The 19,452-nt window shown below is 41.3% G+C and overlaps 1 protein-coding gene across 1 annotated transcript; it reads left to right on the top strand.

Annotated features, from left to right (window-relative positions):
• The first annotated feature begins 12,208 nt into the window (after positions 1–12,208).
• On the top strand, positions 12,209–13,730 carry LOC128745699 (uncharacterized). The gene is made up of 2 exons (XM_053842777.1): positions 12,209–13,525; positions 13,584–13,730. The coding sequence occupies exons 1-2, from the start codon at positions 12,209–12,211 to the stop codon at positions 13,728–13,730; spliced, it is 1,464 nt and encodes a 487-aa protein (XP_053698752.1).
• The last annotated feature ends 5,722 nt before the right edge of the window (positions 13,731–19,452 follow it).

The raw sequence follows: 19,452 nt of genomic DNA, 5'->3' as shown, positions 1-19,452 counted from the left end.
GTCCGCCTGATATCTCATAGTGCGACAGCTGCTCGTCACGGGACATCAAGATCGTCATCGGGGATATGAACGCCCAGGTCGGTAGGGAAGAAATGTATAGACCGGTGGTAGGACCCCATAGCCTGCACACCGACACAAACGATAACGGCCAACGGTGTATAAACTTCGCAGCTTCCCGAGGCCTGGTGATCCGAAGCACCTTTTTCCCGCGCAAGGATATCCACAAAGCCACCTGGAGATCACCTGACCAACGTACAATGAACCAAATTGACCACGTGCTCATTAAGGGCCGGTTTTTCTCTAACATCACGAACGTACGCTCCCGTCTGGGTGCGGATATTGATTCTGACCAGTAGCTCTGAGTAGCAGTACATGTGCGCTCATGTCACCGGTCATCGGAGAGGTATTGGTATTGAGCCTCGAAGTATACAAAATGATTGGTTTGATGGGGAATGCCAACAAGCGGTGAAGGAGAAAAAAATGCTTGGAAAAATTATCTAAGTATTGCCACTAGAGAGAACCTGGCCAAATACCGACGAGCTAGGAACCAGTTGACCACGATACTGAGGAGGAAAATGCGCCAAAAGGAGGACAGAGATCGTGAAGAATTAGAGCAACTATTCCGAGCTAATGACACGCGCAAGTTTTATGAGAAGGTGAACGGTGAACCAAACTCGGAAGGGCTACACACCGAAACCTGACATGTGTAGGGACGAGGGAGGGAATCTAATTACAAACGAGCGCGAGGTGGTCGACAGGTGGAAGCAGTTCTTTGATGAACACCTCAATGGCGAAGTCGCAGAAGGAGGCGGAACGGAAATTAACCTAGGAGCACCCATGGAAGATAGTGATGTCCTAGCACCTGATCTCTAAGAAGTCAAACGAGAAATCAGGCTGTTGAAGACCAATAAAGCCGCTGGGAAGGACCGCCTACCGGCAGAGCTTTATAAACATGGCGGGAAAACGCTAGCAAAGGCTCTACACTGGGTTATTTCGAGGATTTGAGAGGAGGAAAAGCTACCGTAGGAATGGATGGAAGGTGTGGTTTGTCCCATCTACAAAAAGGGTGATCGGCTAGACTGCTGCAACTATCGTGGTATTACGCTGGTAAACGCCGCCTACAAGGTACTCTCCCAGATCCTGTTACGCCAGCTGTCACCGATAGCACAAGGTTTCGTAGGGAATTATCAGGCGGGTTTCATGGGGGCTCGCGCAACTACGGACCAAATGTTTACTATCCGACAGATCTTGCAGAAATGTCGGGAGTACAACGTGCCCACGCATCACATCTTTATCGATTTCAAAGCAGCATACGATACAGTCGATCGAGACAAGCTATGGCAGATAATGCACGAATACGGTTTTCCGGACAAACTGACGCGACTGATCAGAGCTACATTGGATCGAGTGATGTGTTTCGTACGCATCTCTGGGACACTCTCGAGTCCCTTCGAGACGCGACGAGGGTTGAGACAAGGTGACGGTCTATCCTGCATGCTGTTCAACATCGCTCTTGAGGGGGTGATCCGACGAGCGGGCATCGAAACGAGAGGCACGATTTTTACCAAGAGTAGCCAACTTCTAGGCTTTGCAGATGACTTCGATATCATTGCCAGGAACTTTGCGACGGCGGAGGCAATCTACGCCAGACTGAAAGTGGAGTCTAGGAGAATTGGGCTAAAAATAAATGCGTCGAAGACCAAATACATGAAAGGAAGAGGCTCAAAGGAAACAAATGCGTGCCTCCCACGGACGGTAACCGTTGACGGCGACGAACTAGAAGTGGTAGAGGAGTTCGTGTATTTGGGATCGCTGGTGACCGCGGACAACAACACTAGTAAGGAGATCCAGCGGCGCATCCAAGCGGGAAATCGGGCCTACTTTGCCCTTCGTAAAACGCTACGATCAGGAAGCATACGCCGCCGCACGAAGCTAACAATGTACAAAACCATTATTAGACCGGTAGTTCTTTATGGACTTGAAGCCGTGACGCTGCTTACGGAGGACATACGCGCCCTTGCCGTGTTTGAGTGGAAAGTGCTGCGGACGATATTTGGCAGAGTACAAACTGAAAGCGGAGAGTGGCGGAGGCGTATGAATCACGAGCTACAGGCACCGCTTGGGGAGACTCCCATCGTACATCTAGCGAAAGTTAGCAGGCTACGGTGGGCCGGACACGTCGTAAGGATGTCGGACGACAGTGCGACCAAAATAGTCCTCTTCAACAACCCCACCGGCACCAGGAACAGGGGGGCCCAACGTGCACGATGGCTCGACCAGGTCGAAAGCGATTTGCGACTTCTGAGACGACTAGGAAATTGGCGATAAGTGGCCCAAGACCGAGTTGAATGGAGACGAGTGCTTGAAACAGCACGAGCCACCCCGGCTCTATGCTGCTGAAGAAGAAGAAGAAGAACATTACAACCCAGTTTGAGCGCTACTTTCCGCTACTTACCCTCATATTTATTGTTAAAATTAATTTTGTTTCTGAAATGCATGAAATAATAAAACATGGAATAGAACACAACATTCAGAACTCATGCAAGTTTCACGTGCAGCTAGAAATTGGTAGAAACGTGGGCGAAGCGCGGCGCCACTAGCGGTGGTTTGGTAAAGCTGTTAGGCCGAACCACGATCATTTTTTAGGCCGAACTAAGATCAAAGAATTAAAATCGTATTTTCTAAATAAGTCGTAATCTCGCTTTTCGTTTGGAATAACACGTTCCAATAATGGAAGGATATAGATGAATCTATGTTTTAAAATTGTTTTAACCTGTACTTCACAAACTAAAACACTGTCTAGGTGTTTAAAAGGACAACTTTGATGACGACATTGGAAGCCGCTTTTACATGTTTTAAATTTAATTATCTGAGCTAGTTCCATTAATTTTCATGGCAAAAATTGAAGGCAATGCATAGGAAAATAATATAGGCAGCTTATTAAATTATTTTGCCTTTAAATATCATACTTTTCAATGATTTATCGATGATTAGGCTGACGGGCCGAACCAGGATCAGTTTTTGCATAGGCCGAACCACGATCAATAACCTTCTCTCTTGGCACCAGCTTAATCAAGAAAAGGTTATCGCTTAGCGATGTATATTTTTAAAACCATGTTTTAAACAAGCTAACTGGAAAAACCGTTTTTATAACTTTCCAAAACCGGTATTTTGGTATCCAGAAATCGACCGATATTACCGGTGTTGGTATTCCGGTAGTACCGGTTAGATCACAATAAATTTGACGCAATTCATTTGGTATATAACCAAAAAAATATTTGTGGAGAATACCCATTTGCAAAAATTGAATAAAAATACAGTCACGTGAAAGTACATAACAATTCTGCTTAGTATTATGTACTTTCACGTGACTGTTTTTATAATGTCTGCTGCGTCTGACACTTGAAGTCAGCTTCCAAGTGACGAGAATCTCAGAAAGGTACAATACTAAGGAAGATGCTGCTCAAGCCTTAAATTTAATTAGCTGATGTCGTATTTCACTTTAATAAAGTTTTCACTTTTAGTACAGTTTATAAACCTGATCCGCGATAATGGGACCCAGTAAACAAGCAGGATAAACATGGTTTGTAAACTTAAATGCGTCTGCAGAAATACAATTTTCATACTTTCAAAACCGGAGATTCTTTCAACGCTGTAATCGCAAAATATACGATTATTCTACAAGCTAAAATAAAATAGAAATGATCTATGGAGGGAGTCTGCAAGTTAAATTTTATGACATCGTTTACTTTTAAAGTTCAAAGCTTTTCTCTCCGTCTCTTAGGCGTTCTGTTCTTCTAGATAGTGACTGCTTCTTCCCGTTTCGTTCTCACAGTGCGCACAGTTAGGTACCTGGCTGGGATATCAGAATAGCAGATAATATGAGTTGAACCTTTCCACAGCCAGCATTCGTAAGGAGTTGAACTTAACATAAAACGCAAATTAGCAAACGACTTACTGCCGCACGCAAAACTTAACGCTATAATGTTTGAAGTGGACCCCCGAAGCAGGGAACTGCAAAAGTGGATTGGATACCCGTGGCTCGGCGCAGTAAAGTTGAGACTTTACTGAACGCAAACAACATGAACCCTACCATCAGGGCAGGGCCTACTTCAATATTTCCGAGGATGATGATGATGCTTATTGAAGGCCTGTGCCGAGCTGAGCTCTTCCGAAAAGCGGTGGCATTCCAGATTGCCACAGGAATACTATGGCGCTCATGTCGACGATGACCGGCAACATCGGCTACCCGTGGCGATTTTTCGAGAGTGATTATATATTCATCATGATAATGATGGATTGTTGAAGAGTATTCTCCCAGTTCTGCAGCATCCTGGCCACCAGCCAGAGATCGTTTTCTTCGAGCAAACGTTTATGTACCATCTATTCACGCTCAAGTTTGAGCTCTGGCATCAATCATGCGTGAATGCATTCAATTTTTACTGTAAATTACATGTAGGTACATGACCGAACGGTTGAATACGCAAAAGTGACGTTCCAATTTCATGACCGGTACGAAATTAATTCATTCACGCAAGTCACCTGCCGGTTGTCTTTCTTGCAATCCAGTTCACCACCTTGTCCGGTGTCATTCACGCTGGCCCGAGCCGCATTAAAGCTCACATATTGTGCGCTTGCGATAAAAGCATGTCCGCGTGTCGCGAACCTTGAGCCTGTCGGAACCGAAACCAGCAGCTGCGGAAAATAACAAACCCGAAAATAAATTGCTTATAATTAATATCGCAACGCAGGCGAACTGTCGCGAAACGTTTCGCTGCTCAAGGCACCCGCTTTACCTTTTCCCCCTTCCAAAGTTTTGGCCCCAATCGGCATCCTTTCTGAGTGACCCCTTCCTCTTACATCAGGAACCGAACATGCACGTTTAATGTCTTGAAATTCCTCTTCGGTATACTTTCGAAAGCGCGATCCACCCGACCTTATCCTCAGGACTCCCAAACGGCATCCTCACTACTGATGACATTCGCATATGCTCGCGATAATTATTATGCATTATGTTTTTCTGACCCAACCACAACAGGCAGTAAGGCTGAGTGAGCCCTTTTTCGCGAAAAAACATACCGCTTGCTCTTAAAATGATCCCATTTCGTGTTCTTCAACCACTCGCTTCCAACCCGGCCTTGCTTCGTCCCGCGATACCCACATGAAAATTTTAAGCCCGCATTCGCACCACTGCAGGCGCCTTCGCCGCTGCACCCGCTGTCGTGAGGGGTTCTTTCGAAGGATTTTCGCTTCGTTTGGCTTAACTTGTATGCGGTTAGGATTGCAAAGTTCAAACCGTCCGTTCCAACCGGAACATTGCGCCAAACGGTAGTGGCGGAACGCGGTGCTACGTCGGCCTTACTTCTTTGAGCCGTCCATTAGCACGGACAGTCGGGATCTGGCGCTAATTGCCCACTGCCATGCTTGCCGGTGCTTTTGTAAACTTTTACTTGTTGATCCCGGCTACGTTCGACTTATGCTGACGGGAGAAAATTTGCGGAAAACGAGCCACTTGCTAGGTTTTCCGTTTCGACACACCGAGTTGAATTGCAAAGTTGAACTACGTACTAGCTGCTTCACAGTAAGCATATCGTGGTGTTTCTTACTGACGATTGTAATAGGCGTAAAAAATGTTTGAAATTTGCTACAGAAATGCATTTCAGAGAATTCTGAAGCTGAACGCGAAGAGCCAATTTTTGCAGTATTCAGCCAATGCACTTTGTTGGAATTTTTCAAAATTATTCTACAATACGTTATGAATGGTTCTAAAATGTTATGATATTCAGCACACAAGCACAAATCATCTCTGATTTCATCTCTCTGTTCTACAGGACCGGCGGAAATTTGGTCCATTTGCAGATAATTAAGTGAGCATATTTTATTAAATATCCTAGAAAACACCAAAGAACAAATTGCTGGTACTTAAATACAATGGCTAGACGTTAGCAAGTGCCTATTGTTCCGGACAGAGTCTTATTAAGCAAGCCTTATTCAATGCCAATTCCAATACCTGCAAGTGACTGAACTGTCTGAATAGTCTGTGGTAACGGGAGGTTCCACGGAACAATACGGTGGAATATTAAACGTGGCTGAGCACCATGAGGAATCCTTGTGCGTAACTGCTCGCACTAAAATCCAACTCGTACTAACTTTGGGAAATGCACGTATGGGGTGTCCCACATCAAATTGCACCACGGTAGAAACACTGTAGAAAATTGCCTAATTGCCCGATCCTTTTCAAACTTTCAGACAACAAAATATAACCCATTAGTAAGCTTTTTGTTGTTTTGCATATTTGTTTCATTCAACTTCAGTACCATAACCGTATGCTCGCATCTTACGCTTAACTCAACCTAAAAAGTTTTGTACAACCTAGCTGCAGCTTCATCTGTACGGAAATCCACTTTTTCTTCATGTCTTCCTTAGACTTGATCTCCTTGGGATGCTTTCGTAGTGCCTGCTTCATAATAGCCTAGTATTTTTCTATGGGCCTTAGTTCCGGTGCATTGGAGGCGTTCATGTACTTGGATACGAAAGTGACTCCATTGGCTTCTTACCACTCCAATTCATCCTTTGAATATTGGCACGAAGGTAGATCCGGCCAGCAGATCGTAAGGCCCTCGTGTTGCTTCGACAGAGAAAGCGGATGCTCCTGTGGACACTCCTTGAGATAGATCTGCCCCACAGACTAACAGACGTAACACTGAAGCCTTATTCCATCGTCAATGAAAACGATCATTTCAAATTTTCGCTTAAGCCATGACTCAAACAAGAGTCACTGCGCGAGAACGCCGCTCGCCTGCGCTGGCGCTGTTGTCAGATAATATACAAGTAAATTTATAGCATTGCTAAATTTATAGCAACCTACTCTGCGTTGCGCGAATACTGCAGCAGTTAATGCTAGTGTTTTTTTCTATGTTTTAGGGGTGTCATTGAATCGATGTTTTGTTAGAAAATTTGTTCGAAGTGTTACGTCTGTTAGTTTGTGTCTGCCCGTTTTCAGTCCCGGTAGTCACGAACGGCGCACTTCGTTTGCCACATGATGCATTTCTTGACCAAATCATGTATTTCTCGGCAAACTATGAAAGTTTCTGCATCCTTACTTCCTCCGGAACATCAATCTTGTGCTGGGCGGTGAAGTACAGTAGCCCCGGAAGCTGTCGGAAGTTCGCCTTGACTTAAGTCTCATCATTCATGATGAGAGAGTTGAGGATTTTCTAGATGCTTGCGCAAAATAAATTCACGACGATGCTTTTCGCAAGACGCCATTTTTTCCAATTTTCGAAAATCTGACCGCGATAAAAATAGAGTGTAAACAATACACTTTAAACTACTTCTACTCAAATTTTCAAGAGAAAATACCCAATGGGTAATTTTCTACAGCGTTTCTTCTATGGTGTAATTTGATGTGGGACACCCTCTACTAACATTTTCCAAAATTATCGTACAGTTTGGGCCGACAGTGAAATTTTGCACACCTTCACAACATTTTGCACGGGACATAGGGTATGTTGCTGCTTCGTCCTAATTGCCTATTCCCGTCCTATCCAACACAAATTATTAAAAATATCAGCGATTTTTATGACACACAATGCAAAATTAGTTATTCCCTAATATTTTAGTTTGTTGAGTATCATACACGATCAATCAAAGTGAGCTGAGATTTATTTAAATGCCATTTTTCATTAAAGAATTCCTAGCAACCAAATTTCCTACACCGATAAAAATAGGCACGCCGCTACCAAAAGATCTTACACATGAATTTCAACGTACAAATATTGATAATCTTATTTCATATGGCAATCATTCGGGTATCAAAAGCGTTTTCGTTCGATTTAACGTGAAATGAAACATTTCATATGGAAAACACGTTGAACAACCATGTTTTTCCAACAAACCTTCAATCAACATGGCAGTCACTGCTTTTGCACAGCAAATCCACATATTTTAACATTAGATCATATCCTGTTGCAATCTACATGAAATTAAGGTGTAACTTTTTATAAATATTTCACTGGTTTTACTCGTTTAATCAAAAGGTGACTCTTATGAAATGTCATTCTATTTGAAATTCACGTAGCTTTCACGATGAGTTGATGTGAATATCAGATCATCTCAAAGTGTTTTACCCATGGTTTTACCATTGAATATGATTCATGTGTTATTCCTATGGAACTGTAGTGATAAGCACCAGGAGAATGTCTATGTGATCTGAACATTGATCGCACGTGTATAGTTTTTTCGGTGCACGTTTTTTGGTGAGACGAAGAAGAAAATGTCGACAAATCGTTTCAATTTCCGACGTTCATAAAATGAAAATAACTCACGCAACGCATTGTCGTTATTCTGCAGCCGGGAAAACTTGCATGACCTGCAGAATGTTGCAGAATAACATGTCATGCTGTCCTACACAAATACATGCGCGCTGGCTTCGTAAACATTACGGTGGACCCCCGTTCGTTTGACCGTTTTTAATCTGAACACTTTTTAATTTGAACCCCGTTGGTTTGCACGACGTGCAAATTAAAAATGGTTCAAACGTCATACTCATTATGACATCATTTGCTTATGCAGACAATGCACATAAACATGATTTGTTTGTGCTGATCTAGCGTGTTTATTCTGTTTCGCATTGCGTTTTCCCAACGATTATGGTAGAAATCCGATCGGAGAATGAATATTCGCTGCTTGCAACTGCCAACTGAATCAAACTATCAAAACAATAACAAAGAGCAGGGCAGCCAGTTCACACAAGTTCCAGCATATTTAGGGTTACCAGTTGTTCAAATTAAAAACTAACCCCGTTAGTTTGCATGAGAAATCGTTCAAACGAACGGGGGTCCACTGTATTGTGATTTTTAGTTGGACGGACGTTGAAAAATTTTGATAGACGGATTTTAAAACGGTACGACGAATTTAAGATATAAAGTCAGTTGCGTAATTTGAATAAAATGTTTTAATAATCGCTTTTAGTGAATTCAAAGGGCACGGATCGGAAGGTAAGCGTGTTTGAGTCAAATCAGCAGCAGAACTTTTGGAGTATTCATTAAATCCACATAAGGAATGATGGAAATTAGAGTGGCTTTCCTTACTACGACGGGAATTAGAAATAAACCCTACCTTCACAAGCAACAATATGAGTTTTATTGCACTCTTAATGCAACTCGATTGCTTACTCGAAACCAATTTTCATAAAAGTCATCATAAGAGTGTAATAAAACCCGAATTGTTATTTGGATTATGGACTACAAATAAAAACAATATTTGAAAATTCGAGGTCATCAACGAGGTCTAGTGTATTTGCATTTGCAATGCATTTTCCAAATAGTTTTTGTTTTCTAGAATACTGAACAAATTGGGGTCAGCCCCGGCATAGTGGTTAGCACTCACACCTCTCATGCCGAGGACTCGGGTTCAAATCCCAACCCCGCAGAAGTCACGAATAACCCAAAACTGGTTAAAGTGACTATAATCTAAACAAATTTACTTGCATTTTCATAGCAATAATCTGTACCTGTTTTAAGCTTGATGAAACAATTCAGAAATAAAATACGTATCTGTTGAAATACGTCATTGATATCAATTTTACATTATCCCCTACACTTTCTCATTCATTTAACCAATATTTAAACGTTCAGTTCGATTGAGTAGCAACCAACTGGCGCACCCTTGTTTGTAAACAAACTAAGTATCGCTTGCTTTCACTTTTTTTTATCGTCATGTACCGCTTGTAATCAAACGCATGGCTGTGACGTCACTTTATGCAGTGTTCAGCAATTCATACAGGGGACGCACTATGGGGGATTTCCATACAAGCAGGCGGACAAAAATATTTTCGAATTTTTTCTAGGATTTTTGATGTTTTTCTAGTTGATATGATTAAAATATGTTGTTAGAGTACATTTGCAAACATTTCACGAACATATTTTGAAAAGGGTTTAACTGTTTGCCTTTGTCATATGTGAAAAACTAATCCTTCCTTCTCAAACGTACAAGGTTTGGATTCGACCATTAGCGATTTCAACCAAAGTTGGCATAATTGTTCATTCCGACCCCACAACCAATTTCCCTAAGTTTTACACCGATTGATCAATCCCCCTAGCGGTGGCGCTGCTTCCTTTTTTTACAGATTTTCAAAAAAAAGTAATTTTTCGGGTTTAAATATCTATGCAACAGTTTGATGTGAAGACATGCCAATATACTTTTTCTATGGGTTTTGGTCGCGCAACCGAATGATGTTATCAGTTTTTATCTAATTTGTCAACATCATACATTTTTTTGCAATTTGAAACGAAAAACGCGAATATCTCAAAACATCCCTAATTTGATTTTTAAATAAATATGCTTGAAATGTTCGCCAGAAAATTCTGCATAAGAATCACTTAACTAGAAAAAACAATATTGGTAGTATGGGAGGGTAGTTTGAATATCTGGGGCATCCGTAATTCTATCTGAATGGTTAGTAAAAGTATGTTTAGCCTGAAAACGAACGAAATCCAGAAACTGCCTGCCAATTGATAAATATAAGTGATCTTCTGTAAAAAAGGTCAGTTAAGTTATTCATTCGTCCCATATAAGCTTTGTAAGATTTACCGAAACTGGTCCATAAGTTCAGCAGAACATATCTTGAAATAAGCCATAGGTCTGAAATTTAGACCACTCAATATAGGTACATCGCAATTTAAAATTTTCGTAGACGTTTTTTCGATGAACTTAGCAGGAGGGGCGCATGTTTTCTTCATAGTTCCAATAACGTCATAAGGAGGAAATCTCGATGGTGACTCCCTATGAAATACTTCATATTGAAATCTGTTTAACCCAGTTTCTAAATATGATTATACTAAATGCTTCTTCTGTTGACATTTCACGTTGACCAGTTAACTGGGCGCGCGCGTTTGTGTGTGTGTGTGTGTGTGTGTGTGTGTGTGTGTGTGTGTGTGTGTGTGTGTGTGTGTGTGTGTGTGTGTGTGTGTGTGTGTGTGTGTGTGTGTGTGTGTGTGTGTGTGTGTGTGTGTGTGTGTGTGTGTGTGTGTGTGTGTGTGTGTGTGTGTGTGTGTGTGTGTGTGTGTGTGTGTGTGTGTGTGTGCGTGTGTGTTTGTTATTCGCTGGAAATATATTTAGTCTTGAAATCTCCCATGGTAACTAGAAATTTTCAAAACACTATATTTCGCAGAGTGGCGCATGGTGGCACGTAATTCTTTCATAAGTTGATAGTATATACCTGAGATTTAACCCAGAAGGAGGAATTAACCTGGAGATATCTGGAGAAAAAAAGTTCTGGACTAACAAAGCAAAAAATTCTCCAATTTTACCATATTTTTCTTCTTCTCATGCTTTTTATCACTATTATTTTTACTCTAGCCATCTAAACCATTTATTTTTCGGAAAGCTCATTTCATTACCTTTCTGATGATATATGATACATGAGATTTAATTTTGGAAATAGTGCTCAAAAATTGATTTGAAACTAAACGTGTTTTAATGGCAAAAAGTGTATATATTATATCGTTTTTCAATTTTGACAGCCTCTATCTCAGAAACAACATCGACTAGAGACTTGCTATTTTGGATTTTTCTTAATTGAAGTGTTTGCTATCAATAGAAAATGTCATTAGGCGGATTAGTGAAAGTTAGTTTTCTGATTTTTGTCCGCCTGATATCTCATAGTGGGACGGTTACTGCCTCTAATATCTAAAAATAAAACTCACTATGCGTCTACGGCCGCAGAGAAAATCATCACTCTCACTTTTACTGGCTGTCCCTTCGCTAACGACACCGGTGCCAGTCGTTTGGGAAATTCCGTTCTAACCTGTTGCTGTATCCTCGTGTTGTACAAAGTGGGAATCCAAGGTAGTGCAATTTAAGATATTTTGTGGTAAAGTAAAAGTGGGCAACAGTTTCCTTACATTGTGGTGCTTGAAAACTATAGGTTGGCATTATATAATAAAGCAGAACACAAACCAGTTCGCTTTCAAGGATATCAACGTTTTTCGGTTGATTTGCTCAACAAACACCGCATCTGTTGTAGATCCTAGAATGCGCTTGCGCCGAGTAGCTATTTTTGTTTAGAAACGCCAGGCAAAAAGCAGAAGCGCAAAAGCGCATTTTCCACCCACATTTTCTCTGCCTATTGCGATCAGCTGACATGACAGCTCTCATCTAAGCACGATAGTCAGTGAAAATTTACTCCAGTGAATACGTTGATACAATGTTGAAAAAGTTGCCCGTACGAAGCTTAACGCAAATGGCCCTAGCGGAACTGGCCGACTCGATAGTGTCTTCCATTGGAAATATGCTACAGACAGCGTATAACTATGGAATAGTGTCGGATTTTACCTTGCTGATGGTGGAGATCAACTCGTATTTGGAGAACATGGGTGCAACCGGTTCCGTCTATGAAGACTTGCTGCGTGTCATTTTGGCGTCAGATTCTCTGGAAGCGGCGATACGCTTTTGCTGCCTACAAATGCTGCTGAATGAAAGCGTTCAAACGCTGTCGACTGACATTTTTCCATTTTCGTACTACGAGAGGATATTGCAGGTTATTATAGCGCAAGGTAGGGGACTACGTCAGCTGAACATGAAGGGTGTCTGGGTCAAGGAGGAGTTCTTGAGTTACATGTATGAAATTGTTAAACACTTACCCCACCTGAATAAACTGACGATCCCACATATTGCGAACGACAATCTTCTGAAGCACATTGGAGATTATTCGAAGAATATGCGGAACTTGGATATTAGCGGTGATACCGATATTACCGAAATCGGGCTGGAATACCTATGCTATGGCGAATCGAAAGATCGTTTGACGATAGTGGATATCGGTTCACTCGGGGAAGAGAACATTTGCCACACCGATATAGCCTTATTAATAATGAATCTTCCCAACCTAGTTAGTCTAGCAAGTTATTCGTTTGTAGGCCGAAGTCTGCTCTTTATTCTAGAACAGAAGGATGCAGCTTTCACATGTAAGCTAGCCTATCTTCATGACACGCAAACCAAACCAAAGATTTTAGATGCCATAGTAAGTGCATGTCCCAACCTCGTGGACCTCTATTTAGACTGTCCGGAATCAGGTATTTTATCTAAACTAGCAAACACTTACCTCCGTCGGCTCAAACTGTACAAATTCAGCTGTTCGGAACTTTTTACCTTACTGGAGTCAATCGGCGATTCATTGCGTCATCTAACTGTGATAAAAGGTCGTGAAACGATGGAATTACACCGGCTCGTGCGTTGTTGCGCTCAGTTGATCGATTTAGATCTCTACATGATGGATTCATTGACATTTTCCGGACAGCATGGATTCCGAGATCTACAGGGTCTTGAAATTCTCAACAGCCCAATCTCGCAACCAGGACTGAGAAGTTTACTCAGTTTGACTACCACCCTAAAACGCTTGGCGGTTGACAGTTTTACTTTTGACGATGAAGATTTTTGTTCGCTGATGATCGAGAAGGACTTTTATCAGTTAGAGGATATATGGTTTACCACAGCACCGCATCTGTCGATAACGAGCGTCGAGGTAAGTGTTCATCGATGTGCGATTGTTGCTGGTAGGTTACAGATATTTTCCCCTCCAGGTTCTAATGGATCGCTGTCCGGAATTGCAGAGTCTCGGTCAGCTAAGCGGTTGGTCTCTTACCCATGACGATGTGACGCTCCTTCGTGGAATTCTCAAAAGTTGCAACTCAGCACTGGTACTGTCACCGACAAGTATTTTTCCGTAATCTTACCACGAACTCATCTCGGCCGAGTTAAACTCATCTCATCGGTCATGTATATGTACACACGAACACGGTTCCGGCGACCTTACTAATAAGCTTTCCATCCTTTCCTTTGCTGATTCCTTTTTCCAGATGGTGCAGTCACTGTGAGGTCGTGACCAGTGCCTCCGTTTCCGTTATCCCTGTCTAGCAAACTAAACCGGTTGTTGTAGGTTAGGTATTCACTACCGACAGGGGTGTACCGTATGGCGATTGCATATTTACATTTCATAATTGGTAGCAGTAATGATGCGTTGGTTTAAGCTATTTTACAACTCCTTTAACAAACTTCAATTTAGAGTTATTTACTTGGAAAATGCATGCATTCAACCATATATATGTACATCTTATCGGATAAATGAATATATCACGGGGTTACATCATATTTCAAAACGATATATTATTTATTTCTAAATCTGATATCAGTATGTGTAATACATCAATTTGATTCAGAAATATATAAAAGAATTTCGAGAAGTTCGAACCTTCGTCTATTACATTTTAGGTGCCTTATAATGTAGTGTAAGAGGACATAGCTCTCAAAAAAAAATTTTACACAGTGGTTAAGGAAATTTGATAATTTACAAAGCTTCCGAAAAGATCCGTGGTCAGATAATTACAAAATTAGTATCAAAATAAACGTAAAAGCCTATAGAATCGAAATCTAAAATAACAAAGCTAAAAACAGATTTTTTCAACAAATTTCAACGGCCTTATCCTTTCAATAACGTGAAAAATATAGAGTTTTGCCAAATTTTGGATCCAGAGATCAAGCTACTGATAACAGGTGTTCTAACAAACTACGAAACATTAATAAGTAAAATACTCCGACTTTCGTTTCGTAAGAAATAGAAAGAAATAGAATCAAAATTTTTGTTGCCTGGAAAATTGTTATTTTCGCATATCCAAAATTTATTATCAATAAAAAATGCAACATGGCTGAATAATTTATTTACATTCTATGTGGTTTGCGAGTTATGCCATCATACGGCGTAATAGATAGCTAGTCATGTTACAATAAAATGTATCAGTTATTTTATATGTAAATTGTAAATTTGTGAATTAAATGAATAAATCTTATTATTTTTACCCGATTACTTTCTTCAAATTTGCGATTGCAGGTTATTTTGTACAAATTAATTAATATGCATATGTGGCCTCGAACTACCCAACTCTTACCAATCTTTCGAAAAAAGCATAAGACTTACTTAACGGGTGGCAACTAAAATTTTGGAGTTTTTTCGAGGCAAAACAACAAACAAGCTCAGAGAGAAATGAGAGTATGTATGGGTTAGGTCTCTCTCTCTCTCTCTCTCTCTCTCTCTCTCTCTCTCTCTCTCTCTCTCTCTCTCTCTCTCTCTCTCTCTCTCTCTCTCTCTCTCTCTCTCTCTCCTCTTTCTGACAGTATTTTTTGTTTTGTTTAAGCTTGCCAAGTTTTGCTCAAAATGGCGTCAAAACAAGAAGCATTTCGCGAGCGTGTTGATGACGCAAGTATTGCACAGAATTATATGGGTAGCGTTAAGTCCGAGGTACCGGCATATAGCCTAGAAGAGCAGGTAACTAATATGTGTGTATTTATTCCCTGAGAGTTTGAAAATTATCCGTCTTAAAATGAAGACCTTTTTAATCCACATCCCTGCCATGAACGTCATTCTCATACATTTTTCTTGAAGCCGTTTGAGCAAGGCTTGCTGGCTCGATTTTACGTCAAATTTGACAACAGCTGTAAGAATTACGCAATCATACGGTTTTATGCTACAGAAAATTTGTTGCATGTAGGATGTAGATAGTGAAAGCTGTTCGTTTTTTATGTTATCGGCAACGTAAGATAGGTAAAATTCTGACTTTTGATAGTCTTAATTTTACGATAAACAAAAGAGGGGAAACAACACGCTGCACTCGTCATACTGCGCAGCATTAAATACATGCGTTGTCCCGTTTAAATTTTGTTTCAAGATTTGTTGTCTACCTCTATTACCACCACTATTGGAGGCGGCTTCAGCTGACAGCTGTCGTGACAGGGATCTGTTTTAATCAACGGGGTAACAAACTGACAGCTCCCATATATAAAAAACGTACCTCGAAATGCTGGTTCCTGGTTCCGCTACTAACCTTTGAGTGTGGTGAATAACTCGAAATGATAACATTGCATGAATTTACATGCAATACGCGTGCAAATTTTGTCTCTCAGTCAGTATACTATTTAGAAACTATTGTTTCACTCAAGACCGTGAAAAAATGTTGGCATGGACCGACAATACCAAAATCATCGTCGTAAATGCTTATTGCAACAAAGTTGATCTACCTTTTTTTTACCTTTTTTTGTACTTTTTTCATTGAAATCTGCGTAAACAGATACAGAACGTTTGAAGCATGAACCTACAAAAAGGCATTTGTGCAAACGAAAATCAAAACAAGTAAAAGATTGTTTTTCTACACATGCTGGCAAAAAATTTCCACTCGGTTTGTTTACGTTTGTATATTTGCTGTGTGACGGATTAAGTAAATTTTATTTGCTTACGACTTTCATCTTAATTACATAATTATAAACAAATACAACACAGAATAAAAGCTATCGATTTACAATCAGCAAGATAAATGTGCAATTTTGTAATACGCGCATTTCAAATGTAACGCAAGATGAGCTTTTGCTTCCATAATTGATGCTACAAAAGTGAACGTTTTCCTATAGAAATATTGCATCACTTATTATGGACGGCCCGAAAATGCGATTGCAGCGCCGCTCACAACACTGATAGCAGTTACGGGAAACATGCTCTGAACTGTCATTATAATAGGGGGTAGGTTTTAATCCCTACATGATCGTCGTATTTTCGCCAGTTTAGTGATCAGCTTTCAGCCTGTTTTCCTCTGGTGGAAGTGGGTGGAATCTAGATGGGTTGCGGGCTGCGTGCTTGGGTTATTTTGCCCTATTTATAACTTTTGTGAGTAATGTTGTGGGGTTTTGGGCCGGGATAAAATGCCGTTTCTTCAACTACACCATCGTAAACGTTCACTGTCTACACGAATGTAGATCCGACGACAAGAAAGACGCGTTTGCGCAATTGGAGGCAACGTACGATAGCTGCTTGCTACGGGATATCAAGGTCGTCAGCGAAACTATGAACGCTCAGATCGACAGCGAAGCGATGTAGCGAAGTTAGGCCCCATAACCTGCACAGCGACACGAACAATAACTAGCGCTAGCGAGCATAGGCTAGCGATTCACCAACTTTGCACCTTCTCAATGCCTATTGATTATAAGCACTATCTTTCCCCACAAAGATATACACAAAGCCACCTGGAGACCGAACCTTAAGCCAAATCGACCACATTCGCATCGATGGCCAGTTTTTCTCGAACATCACCCACGTACCCTTCCTACAGGATGCAGATATCGCATTAACTAATGTTTATTTGAGCGTCTTAGTAGAATACCTGTTTATCGTTGCAGATATCGACTCAGACCATTATCTAGTAGCTCAAAACTATCGACTCTCTACAAAACTGCCCTCCTCGGTTAAACATTTGGTAATTGGACAACCCGCCAGCTGCCAACAATTACGCGCGTCAACTAGATGAAGCTGTACCTCTTACTGTGGAGCTAGGTGTTTCAGCCCTCAAAGACGAAAGGAGCAGGACGCGCACGGCCGTCAATGAGGGCGGAACCACGGGGTGCTAGGTGAAGAAACCTCGAGTGGACGAAATGATTGGTTTGACGGGGAATGCCAACAAGTGATGAAGAGGAAAAAAAAAGCTTGCAAAAACTGTCTGAATATTGCCACGAGGGAGAATTTCGCGTCGACGAGCAAAGAATGAGTTGACCATGAAGAGAAAAACCCGCTAGTAGGAGGACAGAGATCGTGAAGAGCTAGAGCAACTATTCCGGGCTAATGAGAGGCGTAAGTTCTATGAGAAGGTGAACCAATCTCGTAAAGGCTACACATCGACGCCTGATATGTTCAGCGATGAGAAAGGAAACCTGGCCACAAACTAGCGTGAGGTAGTCGAAAGTTGGAAACAGTTCTTTGATGAGCATCTCAACTGCGATATAACAGAAGGAGTCGAGAAATCGGTCAGCTGAAAAACAATAGATTCGCCGGAAAGGATCGTCTCCCGACAGAACTCTACAAAAATGACCAAGATCCGCTAGCGACGGCACTTCCGAGGGTATTCTCCCCAAGTTGTGTCTGCTGCTCCTGATTCATATACACGCAGATCTCGTTTTACGTCCACTATTAGGGGACGTAAAAAGGGTGGCCGTAAATTCAAATTTTAGACGTAAGGTAAAACATAACGACATTAATTCAAATTCCGTACGTAAAAATATTAACGCAAAAGGAAATTACGTAAAATGAATGGACGTTAAAAGAGATTCTAGTGTACCTCCGCCGCTATCCGCTTCTAGCTTTTGCTCCGTCAAATATCGTCCGCAAGTGCGGGCATGTCCTCCGTCAGTATCGTGAAATCCATAAAAACAACCAGTCTAAAAGGGTTATGTACTTTGTCAGCATCGTACGGTTACTATCGTTTGCTAGCGGATGGAAACGTTTTGCGAAGGGCAAAGTAGACTCGAATTTCTGCTTAAATGCGCCGCAAGATCTCCTTATTTCCGTTAACCGCGGCCATCAGCGATCCCAACGACTACCGTCCACGAAAAGTGCACGTTCGTCTCTTTGAGCCTCTACCAATCATGTATTTGCGACGCATTTACTTTTAGCCCAATGCTACTAGCATCTGCTTTCAGTCTAGCGCAGATGGCCTCCGCCGTTGCGAAGTTTCGGCCTACAATATCAAAGTCATCTGCGTAGCCAAGAAGTTTGCTGCCTTCACTGAAAATTGAGTCTCTCGTTTCGATTTTGCTCACTGGATCATCTTCTCAAGGGCGATGATGAAAAGCATGCAGGTTAAACTGTCAACTTGTCTCGAAATTTGCCGCGTCTGGAAAGGACTCGATCCTATTGACTCGAATAGTCTCTCCCAGCCAAGATTTAAATATACAACGTACCACGATCTCAACTGGGAGGCGCAATTTGAACATTTACCTTCTTTTATATCAATTTGATTTTTTTTTGTTAAATGAAGAACCCGGAGTATAACCCAAAATACCTTATTTATTTATTTATTAATTTTCTATCCATCCGACCTAATAGGTCTCCATGAAGCAATGATTGGATGGGGAAAAGCCAAGCTGAGGCCATCCTCACGTAGGCATAAAAACCCCGTCATCTTTACAAAAATACATAATTACAATTCACATCACATACTACATAATAAATAAACATTAATTGTCAAGTGAGTAACTAACTTAAACTAAATACAAAAAATCAAGGTCACTTATAAAATACTAGAATTAGAAATCTTTTGGAAAAATTTGTGCGATGGTTCTCCGAATTCATGCATGTGCTCCACTAAAGAAAACGTTCGAATACACGCTGACATAGGTTCATTGAATGCGAAAGTTATACGCAATTGCCGCAAATTTTCTTTGCTCAAACGACCGGTTAAAAACACGGCATAAAGGTTCAGCCAGAACGTTCGCACAGCGGGTATAAACAATGGCAGGAATCCCATCCGGACCCGCAAATATGAGGATGATGATTGCAAATAATTCCCCATTTCCTGAATAAACTCCTTAAGGTTAGGCTATGTCAATTTTTTTTTTCGTAAAGCGCCCCCCTAAGAA

This window comes from Sabethes cyaneus, chromosome 1 (assembly GCF_943734655.1).
Source record: "Sabethes cyaneus chromosome 1, idSabCyanKW18_F2, whole genome shotgun sequence".
Classification (NCBI taxonomy): Eukaryota; Metazoa; Arthropoda; class Insecta; order Diptera; family Culicidae; genus Sabethes; species Sabethes cyaneus.
Note: the sequence above shows the minus strand (reverse complement) of the source record. Positions and strands in the feature narration are given on the sequence as shown.

Bases quoted from the DNA above. Each gene is read 5' to 3' on its own strand.
- LOC128745699 (XM_053842777.1), top strand. From the start codon at position 12,209: ATGTTGAAAAAGTTGCCCGTACGAAGCTTAACGCAAATGGCCCTAGCG. The intron at 13,526-13,583 runs GTAAGTGTTCAT...TTTCCCCTCCAG, and splicing joins TGTCGATAACGAGCGTCGAG to GTTCTAATGGATCGCTGTCC.